Source organism: Xyrauchen texanus, chromosome 32 (assembly GCF_025860055.1).
Source record: "Xyrauchen texanus isolate HMW12.3.18 chromosome 32, RBS_HiC_50CHRs, whole genome shotgun sequence".
Lineage (NCBI taxonomy): Eukaryota > Metazoa > Chordata > Actinopteri > Cypriniformes > Catostomidae > Xyrauchen > Xyrauchen texanus.
The window spans coordinates 12312752-12327681 of record NC_068307.1 but is presented as its reverse complement, the minus strand read 5'-3'; the positions used below and the strand labels follow the sequence as shown (position 1 = coordinate 12327681).

Genomic DNA, 14930 nt, shown 5'->3' with positions numbered 1-14930 from the left:
TCATTCGATCACAATGGAAGATGTTAGGCAGAATTTTAGGTACTGACAGTCTTAGTCACAATTTACTTTTATTGTATGGAGAAAAAGATGCATTGACAGTAAACAGTGACTATGGCTGTCAGTCCCTAAAATTTCACCTTTTTTGTTCCACAGAAGAAAGATGTATGGGTTTGAAACAAAATAAGTTTGAGTAAAAGATGACTTGATAAATATATATATATTTTTGGTGAACTATCCCTTTAAAGGAATATTCTGGGTTCAATACAAGTTAAGCTCAATGAACAGCATTTGTGTCATAATATTTTTTAGCAAACAAAATAATTTGGACTTGTCACTTGAGTTTTAACAGAAGAATGAATGTAAGTTAATGCTTTTATACAATTATAAGCTTCACATTTCTGCCTTTTTAAACCATCCAAAAATTGACCCAATTTACTTCCATTGTAAGTGACTCACTGTAACCTTAAATGTTTTCTTTTTTTAAAGAAAAAAAAAATGCAGGGCTCGACATTAAACATTGTCATGTGCCTGTCCTCCGGACAAGTACATTGGTCATTCACTTGTCCGAGTAAAAAAGTTACTTGTCCGGAGAGAAAAAATGACATTTAAGTTACATGTTTATGTTGTATATTTTTCTAAAATTATGACAGATGCCCAACCTAATATTGTGCCTATGCAATCAACTCAATTCTCTGTGACAGAAATGTAAACTGCACTGGGTAGGGGAGGAGGCTATTGTCATATGATAATTATTTTATGTAACATATTGTAGTCAAATAAAAAAAAAAGGCTCCATCACCATCACTAACAGCAGGGATGCTCGTAGTTCTATGGAATGAGATCTACTTTTTCATCATGTTATTGCAGCAAGATCTACCATCTACAAAATTTCAATAGTCAGAAGTGGTTCTCAATTTTGGTTCAAAAACCAAAAAATGGTTTTAAGTTCTTAAGTAATTATTCAAGTCTAGTAAACAAACATTAATACAATAATAAAAAACAGCAATGAATAGAAATAGATTAAAAATAAGAGAACAAAAAATACTAATTAGGAAAATTCTGTGCTTTTTTTTTTTTACAGCTTTAAGAGTTTTTATCAAGTATTCAAGTAAACATTCAGAATGAAATGCAACATAAAACTGCTACTGGTCTTCACTGTATGATTATAGTACATTAATACTTTTTAAAGCTACTAAAGTTACCCAGTCAAGAGCAGTGAATGTTTTCTTCAATGTTTGAGTTGTACAATGACACACTAGACAGCAGCAGGTCTATTAGCTTACATTTACACTTACAAGTCCGACATTTTAATACAAATCTGCTTTTTATCTCCACTGTTTACTTTCACATTAGACATCACTCTCTGTGTTTACATGAATACATCACCAAGATGGGCATTTGGCGGAATTTTGAAATATATTTGACCGTTCAGGTGCACATTAGCGTGAGCATGTTCCGCACACACATACACTGCCTGTCAATCAAACAGGGTGCAGCTGTTACTAGATCGCTAGCGAATTATAAAATCATGCACTCTGGATCATTTTCAACAGCGGAATAAGAATATGAACTTTCTAATAAGTGACACAGGCCTAGGCTATCACGAATATAGCCGTTTATTTTTTTGTTATTGACGTTTGTATTCAGTCTGCTTGTCCGGTCGGGCAAGTACATTTCTCTGTCACTTGCCCCTTCAAAAATCCACTTGTCCTGGACAAGCGTTAATCTTGAACCCTGAATGCCACAAATTCTGATGATTAAGCTTAACTTGAAATGAACCTAGAATATTCCTGTAAGCTGTTTAAATAAATACATACAAAGATGGATTTATTGATATTGATTGGACTATTAAAGATGATGTTGCAATGCCTTTTGTTAAGTTTAGATATAGCTTCTGGACTTTTTTTTTAAATAACAAGAAAAGGATGTACATACGAAACTTTGATATCTTTAGTATATGTTTTCCTGCCTGCTGGGATGGAGAAATGAGAACACAGGATGTTGTTCTGCAGGCATCTTCTCTTTTTTTTTTTTTTTTTTTTTTTTTTTAGAACAATGTTTAATTCACTGTGCTCTGAAATGTTCTTAGTCACAACACAAAGACAACATCCTGGATAGACCCCCGATGCCTGGACAAACCTCAGAAGCCCCTAGAGGAATGTGAAGATGATGGTATGAACACATGACTATGTTTCTATCCTGTTTGCTCATGTGAATGTGTTTTTTATGGTGTGCTTGTAATTACATGCCTTCATAACTGTGTTTGTTATGTGCTTTTATGCATATTTTTCATAAATGTATTTCAAAATTATTAATACACATGGAAAAGATTTTTGGAGCTGGGTTTTACCCTTAAATCTCCCATAAATCAAACTCATTCACGGTAGACGCCCCTCACTGCAGTAAGTCCATCCAATGCAATCCTATGATGGCCTGCAGATGGCGCTTTTGAGCTGTCTTGGCTCTAGCAGCCATTTTCACCTTATGGCAGACTGACTAGGGCAGTTGCTGTAATACTGCAAGGAGTGTGTGGATTATATTAAATCTTCTCACGTAAACAAGTAATTCTCTTGAATCTCACCTCTACAACCAATTTACCTCTGATAGCTCCATGTGTGATGTCTGTAGCCAAAAAAGCATCCCAGGAAGAATGCTAAATATGATCATTAGGGAAAAGGGGGCCTGATTCTAGTTGCTCAAATCATATACGGAAGTTTTGTATTAACAAAGACACAATCTAGATAATTTTGCCTTTAAGCTGTAATGTGCTTTTTGATAAGCTAACCCTCTCTGCCTCTCTGACTCCCTTTTCCTTCTTCTCTCGCCCTGCTTTGTGCACACCTGCTCCCCTTTTACTCGAGAAGAAGGGGTACATACAGAGGAACTGGACAATGAGCTAGGTAGGCCACAATTCCATGGGGAAATTTTTTTCTCCCAATGTCTTGACACAGTCTGCATGTTGTCTGAGTAGAAACGACCCTTCTGTGCTGTTTTGTAACCAGCTACTTTTGAAAATTCTGTCATCATTTACTCACACTGATGTTGGTCCATACCTGAAATAAACCTATTTCTTCTGTTGAACACAAAGGGAGTAGTTAGATGCAATTAAAGACTGATGATGCTGTCGGTCCATGACATTATTAGCCTATTATCTCTCTTTGTATTCCACTGAAGAAATTAAGTCAGATTGGTTTGGAACAACATGAGAGTGAGTAAATAATTTTTTTTAACCTAATAACGGAACACAAACCTCGAAGATCGGTGCAGAGGGGATAACATTTACACACAATGCACTTGCACTGCCATGGTTTATTATAGCTGTCATCTAGAGTTCTTTTTTTATTCATTTTGCAATGACCGCAAAGCACATTTCATTACTTTCAAACCAGGTTCATTGGTGTTGTCATAGGCGCACTGCATGATATAAAATATTCATTGTTACTATTTCTACCACTGAAGTGTGCACAGTTTAACTCAGAGCTCTCACAGCTGGGAGTGGTTCTGTTTGTATTATACATACAAATATCTGAAACCGTTATATCGAACTAACAGTGACAGTCAAATCATTGAATAATTTGTTGCTTTAATCAGTGTTGCCATCGACACTGCGCACTGTATCAGTTATGTTCCAGCACAACAAACTCTCTCGCCGCTGTTCAGAGAGCCTTTGTAATTGAAGGGCTGATTCATCATTAGTAACAGATTAGGCAATGCAGGCAGTGGCCTTGAGAGCCCTATGTTTGTGTCCGGGCTGATTGGAAGAGCACGGTCAATAGCTATTGATTTGAGAAATCAGAGCCATTAAATGGATGCTGTGCCTGCGGAATGGGGCAGTAGGTACGAGAGTATCCAGTCACACGGAAGAGACCTGATCTTATAGAGAGAGAGAAGATGAGATGAGTCACTGTAATGATATGTAGGAGGGATAGGATCCACTGTTAAACTTTTTCTTTAGGTAGATGTTACCCTTTTATCTGTAATCTTTGTCCAGCTTTCCCAATCAACATTTTAAACTAGATTTTGTAATTTTCTGAAGAAAATGTGGGTGATGCAAAACTTGACACTACAATTTTATGGCCTATTCAGACCAAATCAGTGATGATTTTGCAGAACGAAAGTCAGAATAAATTACTGGATATTATGTTGTTTCTGTTCTCTTTGTTTTAACATCATGCATTAGCAACACAATGAACAGTCATACCAATAAAGCTTCAGATGTGTCATTGAAGTCCAAGGCACATCTAGCACGTTTTATGTAGGGTGACTAGATTTTGAAAGTCTCAAACGGTTCACGATACATGCGCATATATATATCTATATCAGTGTCTCAGTATCTGAGTACACCCCTCACATTTTTGTAATATTTGATTATATCTTTTCATGTGACAACACTGAAGAAATGACACTTTGCTACAATGTAAAGTAGTGAGTGTACAGCTTGTATAACAGTGTAAATTTGCTGTCCCCTCAAAATAACTCAACACACAGCCATTAATGTCTAAACCGCTGTCAACAAAAGTGAGAACACCCCTAAGTGAAAATGTCCAAATTGGGCCCAGTGTGTCAATATTTTGTGTGGCCACCATTATTTTCCAGCACTGCTTTAACCCTCTTGGGCATTGAGTTCACCAGAGCTTCACGGGTTGCCACTGGAGTCCTCTTCCACTCCTCCATGACGACACCACGGAGCTGGTGGATGTTAGAGAATTTGTGCTCCTCCATCTTCCGTTTGAGGATGCCCCACAGATGCTCAATAGGGTTTAGGTCTGGAGACATGCTTGGCCAGTCCATCACCTTCACCCTCAGCTTCTTTAGCAAGGCAGTGGTCGCCTTTGAGGTGTGTTTGGGGTCGTTATCATGCTGGAATACTGCCCTGCGGCCCAGTCTCCGAAGGGAGGGGATCATGCTCTGCTTTAGTATGTCACAGTACATGTTGGCATTCATGGTTCCCTCAATGAACTGTAGCTCCCCAGTGCCGGCAGCACTCAAGCAGCCTCAGACCATGAAACTCCCACCACCATGCTTGACTGTAGGCAAGACACACTTGTCTTTGTACTCCTCAGCTGGTTTCCGCCAAACACGCTTGACACCATCTGAACCAAATAAGTTTATCTTGGTCTAATCAGACCATGGGACATGGTTCCAGTAATCCATGTCCTTGGTCTGCTTGTCTTCAGCAAACTGTTTGCGGGCTTTCTTGTGCATCATCCTTAGAAGAGGCTTCCTTCTGGGACGACAGCCATGCAGATCAATTTGATGCAGTGTGCGGCATGTGGTCTGGGCACTGACAGGCTGACCCCCCACCCCTTCAACCTCTGTAGCAATGCTGGCAGCACTCATACGTCTATTTCCCAAAGACAACCTCTGGATATGACGCTGAGCACGTGCACTCAACTTCTTTGGTCAACCATGGCGAGGCCTGTTCTGAGTGGAACCTGTCCTGTTAAACCGCTGTATGGTCTTGGCCACCATGCTGCAGCTCAGTGTCAGGGTCTTGGCAATCTTCTTATAGCCTAGGCCATCTTTATGTAGACCAACTATTCTTTTTTTCAGATCCTCAGAGAGTTCTTTGCCATGAGGTGCCATGTTGAACTTCCAGTGACCAAATACATTTAAACTCAGTTTTACTGACATTACAAAAAATTCCCTGTCTTTTGTCAGTTAGTCAGTTAGGATCACTACTTAAGAATGTGAAATGTCCGAAAAATAGATAGAATGATTTATTTCAGCTTTCATTTCTTTCATCACATTCCCAGTGGGTCAGAAGTTTACATACACTTTGTTCGTATTTGGTAGCATTGCCCTGCCTGTTTAACTTGGGTCAAACATTTAGGTAGCCATTCACAAGCTTCTCACAATAAGTTGCTGGAATTTTGGCCCATTCCTCCAGACAGAACTGGTGTAACTGAGTCAGGTTTGTAGGTGTCCTTGCTCGCACACGCTTTTTCAGTTCGGGCCACAAATTTTCTATCAGACTGAGGTCAGGGCTTTGTGATGCCCACTCCAATATCTTGACTTTGTTGTCCTTAAGCCATTTTGCCACAACTTTGGAGGTATGTTTGGGGGGTCATTGTCCATTTGGAAAACCCATTTGCTATGAGCTTCCTGGCTGATGTCTTGAGATGTTGCTTCAATATATCCACATATTTTTCCTTCCTCATGATGTGATTTTCCTTCCTCTATTTTGTGAAGTGCAGCAGTCCCTCCTGCAGCACTGCACCCCCACAACATGATGCTGCCACCCCCATGCTTCACAGTTGGGATGGTGTTCTTTGGCTTGCAAGCCACACCCTTTTTCCTCCAAACATAACGATGGACATTATCGCCAATCAGTCCAATTTTTGTTTCATAAGACCAGAGGACATTTCTCCAAAAAGTAAGATCTTGTCCCCATGTGCACTTGCAAACTATTGTCTGGATTTTTTATGGCGGTTTTGGAGCAGTGGCTTCTTTCTTGCTGAGCAGCGTTTCAGGTTATGTTGATATAGGACTCATTTTACTGTGGATATAGATTCTTGTCTACCTATTTCCTCCAGCATCTTCACAAGGTCCTTTGCTGTTGTTTTGGGATTGATTTGCACTTTTCACACAAAACTACATTCATCTATAGGAGACGTCCTTCGTGAACGGTATGAAGGCTGCGTGGTCCCATGGTGTTTGTACTTGCATACTATTATTTGTACAGATGAACTTGGTACCTTCAGGCATTGGGAAATTGCTCCCAAGGATGAACCAGACTTGTGGAGGTCCACAATTTTATTCTGAGGTCTTCATTGATTTCTTTTGATTTTCCCATGATGTCAAGCAAAGAGGCACTGAGTTTGAAGGTAGGTCTTAAAATACATCCATGTAGCATGATTACGGAGTTGGAGTGATGGCTGCTGGAAATGGGGCCTGTCTAGATTTGATCAAAAAGCACTTTTTTCAAATAGTCATGGTGCTGTTTTTTAACATCAGTCCTGACTACACTTTGTGATCAGTTGAATGCCACTTTGGTGAATTAAAAAAAACATTTTCCTTCCGAAACAGCAATTAGTCTGTGGGAAAAAAATATTGGATGTTTGCATTCTAAACCAGACTGTTGCATTCTATTGTGATCAGGTTGGACTGAGGGGTTTGGGGCACTTTTCAGCTGGCCATGCTAGGAGACCAGCTTAAACCATTTGAAGACTAGCAAGCTATCTAAGGCTAGATTAAGTTTTTTTTTTTTTTTTAAAGCAAGGTTGTGTAGTAGAAGAGACTTTGACAGGTGTAAATGATCCCTTCTTTACACCAGAGCTTGCACCATCATGACAGCTGTTACAGCATGAATTATATTTTTTCGGGGAGGAAAATTGTTTCACAAATTTATGCAGTTGGAATTTAGAATTTGGTTTAATATTTTCCAGAAACATGCCCTCTCACTTACGCTTCAGCTTGGACTTATTTTAAGATGAACAACAAACTTAATAATATTTCATATTATTTGTGTACGTAAACACTACAGCTTTGAGTTTCACCCAACAAAAATATTGTTGATTACATATGTTAAAGCCGAGAAAGGTTTAACCCAAGAATGGAGGAGATATAAATGAGACAGAGGCTGCAGAGTGAATTGCTCAACAGTAGATCGTTATTTATAAGCAATTAGTGTGGTTTGACATTTATAGGTTCATTAGAACAGTACGGCAGTCATCCTTATTTGCTAATGCTGCCCGGGAGAGAAAATGAGTTCTTGCTTTGCTCAAAAAATTATAAATGTGTGCAGCTTTCATTGACCAATTAGAAACTGGCACAATATAGAAGTGTTCTCTCTGGGAGCCATAATGATGAGTTGTATGCATTCTGACGGCACTATGCAAAGACAGCTGCTCTGTGTCCCATGCGCAAATTCATTTCTGCTGAAACCAGCGTCATCATAGCAAAGTACACAATATTTTCAAATGCATGGAGGAGGTGCATTGCAATGTCAAACACAGTGGAGCTTACTCATGATAATTTTATTATTATAGATATTTTGTGTATTTTTCACCTTAACAGTTTTGCCATCAAGTTGTTATCTCTGAATATCTTGCATTGTTTTTGCATTTGCATTGGATCTTGCATCGTTTCCTGCAAGATTAAGAATATTTTTGAGCCTTTAATTTTTTTGTAGTTTGCAAGGTCAAAAGAGTTGGAAATGCTTGGCAGATCTGTTGTTTATTCAAATGTCACAAGTAGATTTTGTCAGAGAGAGTGTTTCTGGGGGCAGATGGCAAACCTCAACACGCAAACTTTAGCCTGTGATAAAAAAACTTCTGATCTCTCAAATAAAAATAATTCCATTGACACTTATGGATGTTTTTCTTTTTAAATAAGTTTTATATATATATCACATTGGTCCAAAATTCTGCTCCACATAACTGTATATTTAACATCAAATATCTTTTTATTCACTCTGATTTTGTCATGAGAGACAAATTATTTGTCTCTGTAAACTTACCTGGTTTAAGAAACCTGGTTAAGACATGATGTAAATGATGTATAATTTATGATTTTTTTTAACATGATCATTATAGTTTCAAACAGCTGGCTTGTTAGTTTGACATCGCTGAAGTTTTAATTGGTAGAAAAATCAAGACCTCAAATGAATAACGCTTTAAGCTTTGTTGAATTAGTAACAATGATTTAAGATCTCTTGTGTTTTTGCTTCTTTTCCAGAGCTGCCCACAGGCTGGGAGAAGATTGATGATCCAGTGTACGGAGTGTATTATGTTGAGTAAGTGACTTATATTTTATATTTACACATAATACATTTCTTCACTTCAATATATAACATCATCCCAAAACAATAATGTCAGTATCCATTCATCTAATCGGGCCTGATCCATTTCGGCTGTACACACCTTTTGTTGCCATTACATTTTGAATACTTGTTGTCACTCCTCGTTCTGAGAGACCCTTGGGTTTTTTGCGAATAAATATAAATGCATTCATATGGTTTGATGTTTTTTCTTTTTTTTTATATAGTTTATGCAAAAATAAAAATTCTCATAATTTACTCACCCTCATATTGTTCCAGACCCATATGTCTTCTGTGGAACACAAGTGGAGACATTTTTAAGAATGTCCTGGTCACTCTTTTTCATGCAATTACAGTGAAGGGACAGGAGGTTTCAAGCTTCAAAAAGGATGCAAAAGCACCATAAAAGTGGTCCATAAGACTTATAGTAACCATTTTATATTAAGTCTTCTAAAGTCATTTTTTAATGAATCAGACTGGTTTTGTGAACCGCAACAACCAATTCTTTGGAAAGAACATTTTGTTTTTTAATGAACATCCCTATTTCTCTCATGAACGGTCCAAGGAGAGCTATGGCGGCTGTCTATGTTTTACAACATATTGAATAAAAACTTGTATTTCAGTCTCTTTCTCATGAAAGACTGAGAGTCATCTTATGACTTGGGCCACTTTTATGACACTTTATGGTACTTTTGCATTGTAATTGCATGGAAAAGAGCAACCAATGCATTCTTTTTTTTTTTTCTTTTTTGGGGGGATTTTCTCCCCAATTTGGTATGTCCAATTTCCAATGCGCTCTAGGGCCCCATGGTGGCGTAGTGACTCTCCTCAATCTGGGTGGCGGAGGACGAATCTCAGTTGCTTCTGCAACTGATCGAGACAGTCAATCTGCACATCTTATCACGTGGCTTGTTGAGTGCGTTACCACGGAGACCTAGCACTTGTGGAAGTTTCACGCTACTCTCCACGGCACACATGCACAACTCCCCACGTGCCCCACCGAGAGCGAGAACCACATTATAGTGACCACGAAGAGGTTGACCCAACATGACTCTACCCACCCTAGCAACCAGGCCAATTGGTTATTTAGGAAGCCTGACTGGAGTCACTCAGCACGCCCTGAATTCGAACTTGCAACTCCAGGTGTGGTAGTCAATGTGTTTACTACCGAGCTACTGAGGCCCCTGACCACTGCATTCTTAATCATTTCTCCTTTTTTGTATCACAGAAGAAAAGTACTCATTTAAGGCTCGTTTTATTGCCATTTCTGTGAATTAATTCACGTTATTCCTCTTCCTTTCTCTCCTTCTGCTCAACCTTTTCCTGCCCTATCATGTCCTCTGCTCACGCATCATTATTCTCTCTCTCATTCTCTCTTTGTCCTTATCCTAGCCATATTAACAGGAAGACTCAGTATGAAAACCCAATTCTGGAGGCTAAAAGGAAGAAGCAACTGGAGCAGTCTCAGCCTTCTGAAGGTGAGCGGTGTATCCAAGGTTCGTTTCAGGCACAACATGTCAGGGTTTTTTTCTTTCTTTTATTTGTACTTTTATGTCTGTGATGGTCCATGTCTGTCATTTGGTGTTGTGCTAGTGTTATTTTGGAATGTTTAATTTATAAATACTTTACAGTTAATCTTCTCATGGCTTAAGTTATTAATGTAGCTTTAAATGTTTAAAATTTTGCTTTCATTTATTCATCACTGCTTTTAAGGATATGTTTAAATGTATCACTTTAATAAATAAAAAAAATCAGTACATCATTAAGCTTATGGTGTGTATACACGTGTTTTTTACACTCCTTTTACTCCTCAACTTGATGTGATTTAAATGAATAAATGTGTATGTTTTGGGGCCAGTCTTGGTTTAAACCTGGTCTTAGATTAAAGTTTTTCAAATTTTTCACTCTGGCTCAGAGTCAGAGGTAAACTTTACTATAATTAAAGGATTATTTCAGGGTAAATACTGTAAAATTAAAGGAATAATTCACCCAAAAATGAAAATTCTCTCATCATTTACTCACCCTAATGCCATCCCTGATGTGTACGACTTTCTTTATTCTGCTGAACACAAAGATTTTTAGAACAATGTCTCAGCTCGGTTAGTCCATAGTGAATGGATACCAAAACGTAAAAGCTTAAAAGGCAACATAAAAATAATCCACACGACTCTAGTCGTAAAGTCTTCTGTCGCGATATAATTTTGGGTGAGAAACAGATCTATATTTAAGTCCTTTTTTACTATCAATCTCCACTTTCACTTTTACATTCTTCTTTTGTTTTTGGCGATTCACATTCTTTGTGCATATGCCACCTACTGGGCAGAGGGGAGAATTTGTAGGAAAAAAGGACTTAAAGGGTTAGTTCACCCAAAAATGAAAATTGTCCCATTATTTACGCACACTCAAGCCATCCTAGTTGTATATGACTTTCTTATTTCAGCCAAACACAATCGGAGTTATATAAAAAAATATCCTGGCTGTTCCAAGCTTTATAATCAAAGTGAATGGTATCTCAGATTTTAAAGCCCAAAAAATTGCATCTATCCATCAAAAAATATACAGCTCCAGGGGGTTAATAAAGGCCTTCTGAAGTGAAGTGATCCGTTTTTGTAAGAAAACAATCCATATTTATAACTTTATAATCTATAATCACTGGCTTCCGATAACGGCCGCCCGCTCATTCGCGAGAGAGTTGAGTTCCGGCATATGACGTAGGCGTAATGTAAACTCCGTTGAGATGTGAAAAATGCGGAAGCACAGAGGATAGAGGAAGGCAGTGAACGTGCAGACAGCCGTTCCCGGAAGCCAGTGATTATAGTTTATAAAGTGAATGTGGATTTTCTTCTTACAAAAACACATCACTTCACTTCAGAAGGCCTTTATTAACACCCTGGAGCTGTATGGATTACTTTTTTGATGGATGGATGCACTTTTCTGTGCTTCAAAATCTAAGGTACCATTCACTCCCTTTATAAAGCTTGGAACAGCCAGGATATTTTTTAATTTAACTCCGATTGTGTTTGGCTGAAAGAAGAAAGTCATATACAACTAGGATGGCTTGGGGGTGAGTAATTATGGGATTAATTAAATTTTTGGGTGAACTAACCCTTTAAATATTGAGCCGTTTCTCACTCACACCTATCATATTGCTTCTGAAGATATGGATTTAACCACTGAAGTCTTATGGGTTATTTTAATGTTTTTTGGAGCTTAATAATTTTGGTACCCATTGACTTGCACTGTATGGACCTACAGAGCTGAAATATATAAATCTTCATTTATGTTCAGCAGAAGAAAGTCATACTCATGGGATGACATGAGTGTGAGTAAATGATGTGAGAATTTTCAAATTTTTTATTTTGGGTGAACTATCCCTTTGAGCTCTAACAACAGTATCTGTGGCAAGCTGCTTACTACAGAAAATTATTTAGACTTGTACCTCAATTTTGATAAAATAACAAAACAAACATGTTGAGAGAGTTCTAATGGAGGTCTCTGGGACAAGCATACAGTAACGGTTGCCCTATAGACTTCAACTGTAAATGTATTTCTGTACAAATTTAATTTTTTTTATAAACTGAGAGACAATTTCAAAATTATTTCCTATGGTAGGTGACAGAATGCCCCTTTACCTTGTATTTAACCTTGAATATTCATGTAAAGGCTACTTGAGTAACTCTCTTAATTCCATAGAATTGGATTCAACATGCTCTGGGTCTTGATCCCATGCAGCTCAGCTTAATATCACTGTCCTGATTAACTAATAACTACTTCTTTCGAATGTTCTATATCTCATATCCTGCCTCTGGTTATGATACAGTACTGACAATATGCATTCTGAGATTTGTGTCACACCTAGATGCAGTTAGGACATAGGGGTCATTTTGATTTAATCACTATCTTGGCTCTAAGGATGGCTGATGCACTGCCTTAGTATTAGTTTAAATAATCAGGAAGTGCTACTGACTTAAAAGACACAAAAAAAGGAAGTGCACCCTTCACTCTTTCAGAATGGATAGAGGAGCATTCGTCAGGAGCACCGCTAGCGAGCTATGCTGCTAACCACCAAGAGACTTACAGAGACCCCGGCACCGCCCCTCCACTGCCAATCCAACTGGGGGCTAAACGTATGTGCTGCCTCCTTTTTTTTTTTGTTTGTTTGTAACACAAACACAGACACACCCATTCGTGGTGTATTCCTCTGTGGACATTCACTTTTCACTCACTTTGTTCACTTTTTCCAAACCTTCCTTCCCTCAGCTCTCTGTCTCTTCCGTCCCTGTATTGTTTGAACATTTTTAATTTAGCTGCATAGTGTTATTTACAGATTTAGCAAACACTCCCTTTTAGAGAAAAGACATAATGTCTTGTCCCTCACACCAGTTACAATTTCTCTATTGCGTTTTCATGTGGGTGCTTTTTCAATTTCGGTTTTCAATTTCGCTTTCAATTGCTGGTTTTCATGGTGTCATCTTATACAAAATATGCTTTATGTACAATGTCAGTGAAAAGAGATGGTGTCGTTTTAAAAGATTTCATCTGCAATTCACATATTATTTGATGCACAAAGTTCTGACCAAGGCTCATGCTGAGACCTTGAGCGTGACGGCTGGTGGCATTTTCCTTTTCGCTTTTTGATTGGTAACTAGTAGCACCTAATAAACATGCAGAAAAACAATACAAAATCTAGACAAATTGTATTCCTAAAAATGTATGCCCCCATATGTGGACAGTGAGACTAAGTTGCAAATTTTTCAATAATACCATGCTATAGAAAGCCAAATACATTTTTATCAAATTGTTTATTATGTTTCCAAGAGTGTTGGTTATTGATGCACTTAGCTGCATAGAGACCTATAGAATACTGCCTTGCTCACTATTTAGTGAATGACTTCCAGTGTACTGTCTGTCTCCAGTGGTCTGAGAACAGTTCGAAATGCACCTTATTTTCATCCTAACTTCATATAAAGCCTCTGAAAGTAACATCTTTCAGCTTTTGGATGAACCCATTGATTCTCAATGTGAAAATGCACAGTAAATATAGGAAAATGTTTTGCTAAATTACACATTACTGTACATAGTGTTTAGCAGCGTGGCGTTTCGTGTTACATTGCTCAAATTTAAAAAACGGCATATTGGATGAAACTAGTCTCTAATCTTTTAACTCAAACAGGTTTCAATGTAAAAACTTAATTGGGTTTCTTACCAGATGTAGTTTTGATGCATTTCTCTCAAAGACAAACTCTGCTGTGGTCGACACCATGTTGTTTTATCACATTACTCCGTGCGTCAAAATTCTAACCCTTTACTGTCAGCACAGATTCTCCTGAACAGAGATCAGTTGGTTTAAATGAATTTAGCAAAGCCAAAATGAAGCCAAAATACAATGTCCACGTATGTGTATGCAGGGTCGCATGAGGCTTGAGATTGTATAAAAGATTTATACATTTAGTATTTAGATAAAGTGGGGTCCAAAAGTCTATTCATTCCAAAGCATCAATTTCATTAATATTTAGTGTTTAGTAATTATGTAGGCCTAAAGTAATTGGTATGCCCCCCTTTTACTTTAATGACAGCATGCACTTGAGCATGGACATCCACAAGTTTGTGCAAAACCTGATGATCCATGTTATTCCAGCTTGATTTGAGAATGCTCCTCAGAGCATCTTGTGTTTTACAGTGAAAGCAAGAAAATCTGACCTTTTTTAGTCAACATGGCCAATGTCACATATTTGTTTATTTGATTAGTGACTTAGAACAGTGTTTCCCAGCCACTGTGCCACGGCACACTAGTGAAAGATTGCCAGGTGTTTTGTGGAAAATGATAAAATTCCACAAAATAAATAAATGCATGAAAAAAACAAAATAATTTCAGGGATCCAAACTCCTCACTTTTCAGAGAAATTCACCATTTTGAAAACATAATCGGATACTATTGTGATTGTGAAGAGCAATGATTAATGTGCAAAACTGACTGATATTTATACGTGTTAAGGGTCTTTCACATGACTCGCATCAGCGCTGCAGAATACATTGAAGTCTATGAAGTGACATCACACCAAAGTGTTTTTCACACACACGTTTTTACTTCACCAACAATGTCTTTTAGAGTACTAAGCAACAAGAAATAAAAAATTTGTGGAGACATCGAATGTCTCATAATATTTTT

At 37.9% G+C, this 14930-nt stretch overlaps 1 protein-coding gene across 9 annotated transcripts in view; it reads left to right on the top strand.

Annotated features, from left to right (window-relative positions):
- Window positions 1-14930, top strand: part of LOC127625912 (membrane-associated guanylate kinase, WW and PDZ domain-containing protein 1-like) — a 200596-nt gene that overhangs the window by 140643 nt on the left and 45023 nt on the right. For 7 of the 9 annotated variants that reach the window (XM_052101367.1, XM_052101361.1, XM_052101362.1 and 4 more), the window contains 5 exons: window positions 2090-2172; window positions 2865-2900; window positions 8680-8737; window positions 10154-10239; window positions 12772-12888. In XM_052101367.1, the coding sequence (XP_051957327.1) occupies window positions 2090-2172; window positions 2865-2900; window positions 8680-8737; window positions 10154-10239; window positions 12772-12888 (380 nt within the window). The remainder of the gene's footprint in view (window positions 1-2089; window positions 2173-2864; window positions 2901-8679; window positions 8738-10153; window positions 10240-12771; window positions 12889-14930) is intronic. The other 2 variants (XM_052101364.1, XM_052101365.1) reach the window with 2 other exon arrangements.